The following is a 10,075-nucleotide window of genomic DNA, read 5'->3' on the forward strand; positions in this document are numbered from 1 at the left end:
TACCAAAATAAAACGTGTGTGTGTGTGTTTTATAACGAGTGCCTCTGATAGCGTGGTTTCAAGACTATGAATACCGTGTTACACAAATTATATTTGACAAGTGATACAAATTTAATAATAATTGAATTAATAATAGAACCACATACGAATTTAGCCTCAACGTCGGGTGATGCCGCTGATAGTATTTTACTTTGAAGGGGGAATATAACGGAAGAGCGGAAGTAGAGTTCATAGTTTCCTGAGTCACGGCTGCACGGTTCAAACAACCTGAAACAACCCCACTTTGCTAACTACTGTGTACATTGTTTATATCTTGAATTATTTTTAACAATGGAGAGCACTGTATCAAATGTAAAGGTCTGTAATTTAGCTTTCACGGGGGAGTTTGAAAAATTAAAAGAGTGCATCCTGGCAGATAAAACGCTTGCCTGCAAAACGGACCAGGTAAGCATGAATGTTTTTAAAAATAAAGACACAAGTCAAGGGAAATTGTTCACATCTTTTAAGCATTCTAGGGATTCACCCACCGTTTCCTGTGGTTTCAGGACTGTAGAACCGCTCTGCACTGGGCTTGTTCAGCTGGACACACCAACATTGTGGAGTTTCTGCTGGACCTGAAAGTGGAAGTGAATCTGCAAGATGATGTAGGCACTTCTACAACTAAATGTTTACAAATGTTTGGTTGCAGTATTTCTGTCCTCTAATTTAGTGCAGTTAGTATTATATACTATTGTCCTTATACTACAGCAACTACCCAACTTGATACACATTCGAGAATAATGAATAACTTAAATGTGTCTCTTTAAACCCTCTGGCTTTTAGAGACGTTGCATTTATAATTACCATGTAAAGAAAATGTAGTAGAATTTATGTTTTTACAGTTGTGGAAGAAGTACTTAAATAGTTGAAATAGCAAAACCAATATTTTCAAAAATACACACAAGTAAACAAATAGAGTAAAAGTCCTGTATTAAAAAGCCTACTTAAAATTAAACACATATTGGCAAATACTCAAACTACCAAAATGTAAAGTTCTCCTAATCGCCCATTTCAGAATCATGAATATTAAATAACTGCATTATAGTACAGCGGATAAGCTCTCATATTTATAACAATTGTGCATTTTATGAGAAAAGCATGACATTTCTAACATAGTTAGTGCATACCATAAGGTTTATTTTCAGATGTGGAGGGAAGTCAGATTTGACCTGTGAGGACCATGGATTTATAAGGACCGTGAGAGGTAACATCCAAGATGGCCTCCAGTCTCTCAGGTCAAATGTTCAAACACTCTTAATTTTGGATATTATGATTATTGATGCTTTAATGTGTCTCTCAGAGCTGGTAAAAGTGGCACTCATTTGTATTACTTTGTTTACTACTGCTGGATATCTTAACCTATAAATTCAACAGTGTTTAATTTTGTAGTTTAGCTATTTTGCATTAGCTCATAATGTTAGTCTATAAAGTTAGTTAAATATTGTATATAAAACGTTTGTAATCTTGTAGTTTGTACATTTTAAATGTCTATAAGATGTCAAATAAATTACAAAATATGTATACATCCGAATGTCATGTTGTAGAATGTGAACATACATAATTGTGTGTAATCTAAAGATCATCCAATTCACTTTGTGTTATGGATTGACAACAATCTATTTTATTATTATTTATTTAAATAAATAAACAAACAAACATGTGATGTTTTGCTTCCCAGGCTTTGTGGACCCCTCTTCACATCGCAGCGTCAGCAGGCAGAGAGGACATAGTGAAGGCTTTAATATCCAAAGGAGCTCAGCTGAATTCAGTGAACCAAAATGGATGCACAGCTCTGCACTATGCCGCCTCCAAAGACAGATATGAGGTAAGGCTCCCAGGTTGCAGTTACTTTTACTGATACTCTGATCTCATGAAGAAGACTATACTACATACTTGTAATCCTAAACTTGTATTAAGTGTTTTCATGATGCTATATATATATATATATATATATATGCATATGTCACACAGGGGTGGAACTTTAAAGTTGTTCCTCTCCACATTTTTCACATAACCCATGAATACAGCATAGGTATGAAGAATAACTTCTGGAGTGTAAAATATGTTTTTTGTTTTTTTACCATCAGCTGTGGATTAGAATCTTTGGTCTGAAAATGGAAAGCAGTATCACATCTTGATAAAACGACTTGCCTTCTGGCCACATTATATCATATAATATAATAATATTTGTTTACTTTGCTGTTGGGGGTAGAATGATCACTTGGATAATACATATGCTGCAGGATATCATTGCTATCAACTTCTTTTTGCATTTAGTAATATTTGAGAACAACAGCACGATCAGGCTACATTTTATTGAGAAATATCTTTAATGTGTATTTCTTAGGACTGGGGCAGAATATTAGAAAATCCTTCCATATAATGTAATCGAGTGCAACACCACAACTAACTATGACCTCATTGCTGAACGAGGATTGAATAAACTCCTCTTTTATAAATTAACTTTATTTCAGAACAGCAGTGTTGTATTTTTCTAGATTGTACTGGTGTACCTAATATAGTGGCCACCTAGTAAATGTTGTAAAACTTGAACTCATCCCGAGAATGCTTCCATTTTTCTAAAGAAAAGTTGTAATGTATAACCCTAAATACACTTGTCTTTTTTTTGTATTTAGTATTGAATTGGGAGAAAATATGTTGGTGCACATTGTTTACCCCTGCAGGGGACAAGAACATGCAGCAAGTCACAGTCACACAAGATGCCTACATGCATTAACATGGAGTTTGACATTTTACCTGTGGCATGCCATTTTGAAACCTACACAACAGGATCTGAAGATGTGTTTTTCATATAAATGGGAAGTCAGTGTTAGTAGGATACTTTCACTGACGTGTTACTACCAAATCTTTCCTCTCTTTATAGATCGCTCAGCTGTTGTTGGAAAGCGGAGCAGACCCCAATATCAGCGACAGATACGAGTCCACTCCCCTTCACAGAGCGTCTGCCAAGGGCAACCACCACCTCATCCAGCTGCTGCTCAAACAGAGCGCCTCCACCAACATCCAGGACTCACAGGGCAACACACCACTGTACGTGTGGATACGTATTTGACTTATACTACATTGGGGCTTTCAAATACTGTAGGCTAGAGTTTAAAACTACCAGCCCTTAAAGCAGTCGTTCTCAACCTGGAGTTTTGGAGATATTTCTGGGGGTGGAAAACAACACCAGTAAAAAATTAAATGTTGTATTTTAAACTGGGGATATCGTTTGCTTTAGAATATATTTTATTGAATGTTATTGTAATACATCCACACAACCACCCCTTCATTTAGCTCTACTAATTTAACCATTCACATCACACTTGCTTAACTGTAGGGCACAATCACAAGGCAGAAGTGTTTAAACCCCAAACATTAAAACACAGTGCATCTTCCCCTATATTTGCAAAGAATTTATGAAGGATGATTGCCTGATTATTAAGGGGGTATGCAAACTCTAAAATGTTAAAAGAAAACCCTGCCCTAAAGTGTAAATTCAACAAAATTTAAATAACGTGTTCTCACTTATCTTTAGAGAATTACAGTAATCCCAATGTGTGAATGTTTGTCTTAGATATGTTCACCTTTGGCCTAATACAGGGGTCTGCAACCTGCGGCTCTTTAAGCCCTCTACTCTGGCTCCCTTGAGCTTAGACAAAAATAAGAAGGAAATAAAATACAAATATTTGTAGGACTATTTATATTTTGTTGCATGGTTGAAAGTGTTTCGTATCTTGTATTTTGAGGTGATACTGTGACACATAAAAAATACAAATAAACAGTTTTAATTAAGTCAACTAAAATATGCGTCATATCCTGCGGCGGTCCCGCACCAGCACCTTTTCTTGCAGGCGATGATAACCTGATCCCCGGCTCGATGAGCGAACTATGGATAAATCAAAGAAAATAAAAGTATCGGAGGAACACAGAGGGTTTAATTCTGCGTGGTTAGAGTTATGCTTTCACAGCAAACGATACTGGTTTACCGGTATATTTGATATGTAGAGAGAAGTTGTCAAAGGTGCTGCAGCCTTTACGTATTGGAGGAAAAACACGGAAGAGGAAGACAGCTAACGATGTTCAGTCATAATTCAATCACAACTATTTTTAGGGTGCAGCTATAGGTTTTATTTATTTTAAAGTAGGCCTGTATTTTTTTTTATTCTCCTTATACGAGTTCTTTGTTTATTATTAGAGGTAAACAGCTTTCTATAATGTAATAAATAATACATGCAAACAAACTATAGTTTTTGTCTATGATATAACAATATATACACCATTATAGGCTATCAAATATGTTTTGCGGCTCCAGACTAAAAAAATTGGTGGAAAAAGGGGCAAAATGGCTCTTTTGGTCAAAAAGGTTGCAGACCCCTGGACCAATATAATGAAGGTGATTAGAATTTAGCATGTAGTGCAATCACAATTTAAAAAAAAAAAAAAAAGGAAAAGCATCATAGGCGCGTGAGGCTCAGGTTTGGGAAGGCTAAATCACTTTTTTAACCTGACGCTGCCCGCCTCCGGCGTCTATAGAAAAGAGATCAACTCAGTGTGCGGAGTTTAAATCTATCAAGTCATATTACAGGATAAATGAAATACAGTTTAAACTGCCGTATGCAGAGAAGGCGCCGACGTGTCGCACTTATCATTCATATTACATCATCAATCAGATCATCAATCATATAATATCATAATGTATCATATATTTCCTTATCTGAGTCAGCTTCTCCAGCCTCATCTGGCCGTGCAACACTTACAGTGTCACATACTGTCTGCAGAAGTATTATTTTAAGCAACACATTAGGTTGACGAAACACTCAACTCAAATGTAATTAAAGTCAGATCCACTCGTCTCTTTTAGACGGGGCAGGGATATCATAAAACTGTTGTACGCTTTCAAACACTCGGTAGTTTTATTTATTTTTTAACCAGTTGTTCTATATTCACCTTGCAGGTGCATGTGGTTTGTGGCTAGTATCCTGGATTATATCCAATCCAATCCACTTTATTTATATAGCACAGTTTAAAAACAGAGGGTTTGCCAAAGTGCTTTACAATGAACATAACATTATAATAAAATATAATATTACACGAATAGATAAAAAGCACACATAAGAAAAGATAAAAAAGCACACATAAGAATAAATACAAGGCACATGAAGGCTAAGGACAGGCAGTAAAAGCATACAAATAGGTATGACATAGCTCAGACTGACTGGTAAGCGAGGGAAAAGAGGTGGGTTTTTAGGCGGGACTTAAAAGCTTCAAGAGTGGGCGACAATTTAACATGAGGGGGCCTGGGGGCTACCGATGAGAACGCTCGGTCTCCCCTGGTCTTTTTCTTTGTTTTTGGGACTACAAGCAGCAGCTGATCATTATATGTTTAAATCATGGATGTTTAAAGTTCATATTTGTCAAATATTAGTTTACTTTTCATTAATGAAGTATGACGCTGCGCTGTCAGTACACTTGTCCCTGTTTGTGATTGGTCAAATGTTGCTAACCCCCCCCTTTCACGTGAACGCGCTCTCAGCTGGAGAGAGAATCCCTGGCTTGATTTACCGAGTTGATAACCAGCGTCGTAGGACCGCTTACCGAGATCTCGTTTGAGGGTTAGTTAAGATAACTCAAACATATCCAGGGTCTGTTGAACTAGCTTCGGGCACAGGTGGCTGCATAGCAGCGCTAATGTCAAAGACACAAACAGTATACTTTTATTTTACCAGGATGCAGTGACAAAAATATTTGGGAAGGCTTAGCCTTCCCTAGCCTACAGTACCCGCTGCCCCTGAAAAGCATCTCTGTATTTATAATTCTGCTTTTTTTCCCCAGCCATCTGGCGTGCGAGGAAGAGCGTGTGGAAGCAGCCAAGATGCTGGTGGAGCATGGGGCCAGCATCTACATTGAGAACAAGGAGGAGAAGACCCCGCTACAGCTAGCCAAGGGCGGCCTGGACAACGTTCTGCGCCGGATTGTTGAGGGATGATTCATGACCCCATGTCTCACTCCTGCTCTGATCCCCACCATCACAAGTTACATCATTAGAAATCTCCTCCCAGTCTGTCATCCCTGGAGTGACAGTCAGATGTGTAACAGGTCGAAGATGAGCTGGTGTAAGGGAGAAAAGTTGGACTGTACTTCATTGTTTTCAGACCCTTTGATGGGGCACTGAAACTGCTCTGAACTTAGATGTCTGATCAAAAACAGTATCCTGTGCAACAAGGCGGCATTTTCTTATGATATATTTCTTTTTAAGTTTGATTTAAATTACCAATTAAAAATATGTTTTCAGGCCTTTTAAAATAGTTGAGGATGTGTTTATCTGTTGTACATGCGCTCATTAAATTCAGCAAAACATTCAATATGTGTTTCTGGCCAACTCCTGAGTGAAATATCATGCTCTTTAGCTGTTAAATGCTTCAGCTAGTTGCTAACTCTGTCTGTCTGATGCTGAGAAGTTCATGTACAGTAGATTTTTAGAACTCTTTCCTGATGTAAACAGCTGCCTTGCATGGCTGAAAACGAATTGAGAGAGAACCAAAACTTGTTGGTGTAATATAGCCAACAAGAGACCATTCATGTAAGAAGTAATTTTGGTAGCACATCACATAACATTGGAGTTGTTGAATATTTCCAAAAAGAAAAAATCACCAAAATGATTCAAAAGCATATTTCTTTAAAGTAAGTGTTGTAGTATAACCAATAGGACACCATACAAGTATTAAGTGATTGTGGTAGCACTTCACTGACTATAACAGTGGAGTTGTTGCTTAGAGAAATTCAACTAAATTATTCAAAAGCATTTTTTTTCAAAATAAATGTTGCAGTATAACTAGTGGGAGACCAGACCATTGATGTGTGAAGCTATTTTGATACAATACTGTTGGACATGAAGGTAATGAACTTTTTCCATTAACAATATTCACAACAATATTGCAAATGCATGTTTTTCCAACGTCTAACTCCCGCCTGCTCCAGCCTGATCCGAAAAGCAGGCGAAGTGCCTCCGCTTCGGGGGGACCTCCTACTTCCGCCCCATGGGACCTTATTTCTGAAAAATTATGTATTGAAGTCAATGGGGAGAGAAAGATTATCTTTCGATCCCGTTTGAATTGTGCCACAAATTACACATATGATGTTTGTCAATCTTAAAAAATAATTTCCATGTAAAAAAAGTCACAGTTTGTCTTAAAACTGTTGAAATATAAGACTGAAAAATACGCAACTAGAAAGACTACAAATCCCAGAGTTGCGTAAGTGAATTTATTTAGTTACTCACCGAAACCTTGTAAAGCCGGCTCTTACGGAACCGACTTTTTTCCCTTTTAAGACAAACTGTGACTTTTTTTACATGGAAATTATTTTTTTAAGATTGACAAACATCATATGTGTAATTCGTGGCACAATTCAAACGGGATCGAAAGATAATCTTTCTCTCCCCATTGACTTCAATACATACTTTTTCAGAAATAAGGTCCCATGGCGCCGAAGTAGATGGGCGTGACTTCGCCACGGGGAAATCTAACCATCGGAAGAACATTATTGTATGAAGTAATTTTGTTATTTTGTATTTTTTTTTTTTTCACCAAAATGATGCAAAACTATGGAAGCCCATTTCCGCCACTTGGAAAAAATTAAATCCCCATGAAAAGTCATAATTATGAGATAAAAAAGTCGAAATTATGAGATAAAAAGTCATAATTATGAGATAAGAAAGTCGAAATAATGAGATAAAAAGTCATAATGAGATAAAAAGTCATAATTATGAGATAAGAAAGTCGAAATAATGAGATAAAAAGTCATAATTATGAGATAAAAAATCATAATAATGAGATAAGAAAGTCGAAATAATGAGATAAAAAGTCATTATGAGATAAAAAGTCATAATAATGAGATAAAAAGTCATAATTATGAGATAAGAAGTGCGCATGCGCTGCAGTGGCGCTGTCTTCAAAGGTCCCTTCATCACCTTGCTGCTCTCCACCATGCAAACGGCATCTAGTCCTAAATAAGGTAACTATTACAGGTGACTTTTGTAAATGTTAGATGTTACATATAGCCTATATTGCAGCTAAACTACAACAATGCAGTTTATAGCTTTGACATTACCTGTTATGAATATAATATATATGCCTATAGTTTTGTGGTAACGTTCACGGGTTAGAGTTAGAGCAACTCACAGCAGCAGTATGCCTGCACTATTGTCATTAGTGGCGTGAACGTTACCACAAAACTATAGGCATATATATTATAGTTCATAACAGGTAATGTCAAAGCTATGAACTGCATTGTTGTAGTTTAGCTGCAATATAGGCTATATGTAACATCTAACATTTACAAAAGTCACCTGTAATAGTTACCTTATTTAGGACTAGATAGATGCTGTTTGCATGGTGGAGAGCAGCAAGGTGATGAAGGGACCTTTAAAGACAGCGCCACTGCAGCGCATGCGCACTTCTTATCTCATAATTATGACTTTTTATCTCATTATTTCGACTTTCTTATCTCATTATTATGACTTTTTATCTCATAATTATGACTTTTTATCTCATTATTTCGACTTTCTTATCTCATTATTATAACTTTTTATCTCATAATTTCGACTTTCTTATCTCATAATTATGACTTTTTATCTCATTATTTCGACTTTTTTATCTCATAATTATGACTTTTCATGGGGATTTTATTTTTTTCAAGTGGCGGAAATGGGCTTCCATAAAAAGCCTATTTAGTTTTTTGTAGATACTTATTCAAAGTAGTGAGATAGTGAGTCAAAATAATGAATATGTAAGTCAAAATAATGAGACAGTTGGAGTTTCTCAATCTCTTGAGGGGAAATGGACAACCACAGAAATCCCATACGTTACGTTCAGAGCCATTTAATAGAAGAGTTACGACATCTCCATTCACTCCAACGGACCACTTTTTTACAGCAATGGCGGATCGTGTAGCCTCTCAATCGTTCCCCGGAAGTTAGCGCCAAGGCTGGCAGAGCTGTGGAGTTGCTGCATAATAGACCGTTCGTGACGGACTTTTAAAGGTAAGAAGAAGTTTAAAGATGTATATTGCGGATATTATCAGTACATCTGATTCAAATGAACATGTGTATTAAAGGATGTCAGTGGATTATCCCTAAATTAGTAGATTTAGGGAACGTTTACAGATAACAGATTAAGCTAGCATACCGAAGCAAGTTAGCAACACACGTTGAACAGCCTTTTAATTGTAAATTCCGTTCTCTCTGTCATTTCGTCCAACATGTTGAATTAGAGAAGAGGGGCTTCTAAACGGGATTGTATGCGGGGGTGGAGGGAGTTAAATATTAGATAAATATAACTTTGGTGTGTGTAAGAGTGAGTGTTTTTAGCAGAGCCATATTGTGTCCTTGTGATTCTGTTGATTATTACCTGTCTGTATAATGTTGCAGCCCAGCTGATTCTGGATTGATGGCAAAGGGAGAGGGACTTAAGTGAGAGTGAAAATACAAGGTACGTTTAATACTACTGGTTTATATAAGTAAACACGTTATCTCCCCAAGGCAATAGGTGTGCTATATAGGTGTGTATAACCCTTTCTCCTGTCTGTTACTCCCTCTCTCAGCACAAGAACCAGAGGGGGGTTCAATGGAGCCTGAATACCTGCACTGAGACCCTCACCCCGCACCCTGAGTCTCAACTCTGTGTTTTTCAAGCCTTTCCCTGTTTTTTTGTATTAAACAACACATTAAGCTCTCCCAATGGTGTGGTTTTCGTTTTGTGAAAAAGTGCAAATGCAGTGTTTGTATATAAATCACATATTTTGTTGCTGTTGGTCGTGAAATTGCTCCGCTCTGTGTCAGTGGGGAAAGCCGTACATTCGTACTCCTTTCTCTGAGCGATTTGAGCATCCCCAGGCAGCACAGCAAACCATGGTGGCGACTAGGAGGCAGCACAGCAAACCAGGACAACACGGAGGAAAAGGCACCGACAAACTGCATGATATGCTCTTCTATGTTTATTGAATTCCATGTATTTGCAATGGATGTTCCTAAAGC

General features: G+C 37.2%; 1 protein-coding gene and 1 long non-coding RNA gene across 2 annotated transcripts; both read left to right on the plus strand.

Annotated features, from left to right (window-relative positions):
• The first annotated feature begins 232 nt into the window (after window positions 1-232).
• Window positions 233-6,404, plus strand: psmd10 (proteasome 26S subunit, non-ATPase 10). The gene is made up of 5 exons (XM_034092170.1): window positions 233-444; window positions 546-644; window positions 1,718-1,864; window positions 2,924-3,090; window positions 5,875-6,404. Exons 1-5 carry the CDS (start codon window positions 331-333, stop codon window positions 6,026-6,028), a joined length of 681 nt encoding a protein of 226 aa, XP_033948061.1. The 5' UTR covers window positions 233-330; the 3' UTR covers window positions 6,029-6,404.
• A 2,419-nt stretch (window positions 6,405-8,823) lies between these two features.
• LOC139434618 (uncharacterized) lies at window positions 8,824-9,774 on the plus strand. Its single transcript, XR_011643951.1, has 3 exons — window positions 8,824-9,082; window positions 9,470-9,530; window positions 9,643-9,774. It is a non-coding gene; the product is annotated as an uncharacterized lncRNA (long non-coding RNA).
• The last annotated feature ends 301 nt before the right edge of the window (window positions 9,775-10,075 follow it).

This window comes from Pseudochaenichthys georgianus, chromosome 10 (assembly GCF_902827115.2).
Source record: "Pseudochaenichthys georgianus chromosome 10, fPseGeo1.2, whole genome shotgun sequence".
NCBI lineage: Eukaryota > Metazoa > Chordata > Actinopteri > Perciformes > Channichthyidae > Pseudochaenichthys > Pseudochaenichthys georgianus.

Coding starts and splice junctions, on each gene's coding strand:
- psmd10 (XM_034092170.1), top strand. CDS start 331: ATGGAGAGCACTGTATCAAATGTAAAGGTCTGTAATTTAGCTTTCACG. Junction 445..545: donor TTGCCTGCAAAACGGACCAG/GTAAGCATGAAT, acceptor CTGTGGTTTCAG/GACTGTAGAACCGCTCTGCA. Junction 1,865..2,923: donor CCTCCAAAGACAGATATGAG/GTAAGGCTCCCA, acceptor CTCTCTTTATAG/ATCGCTCAGCTGTTGTTGGA.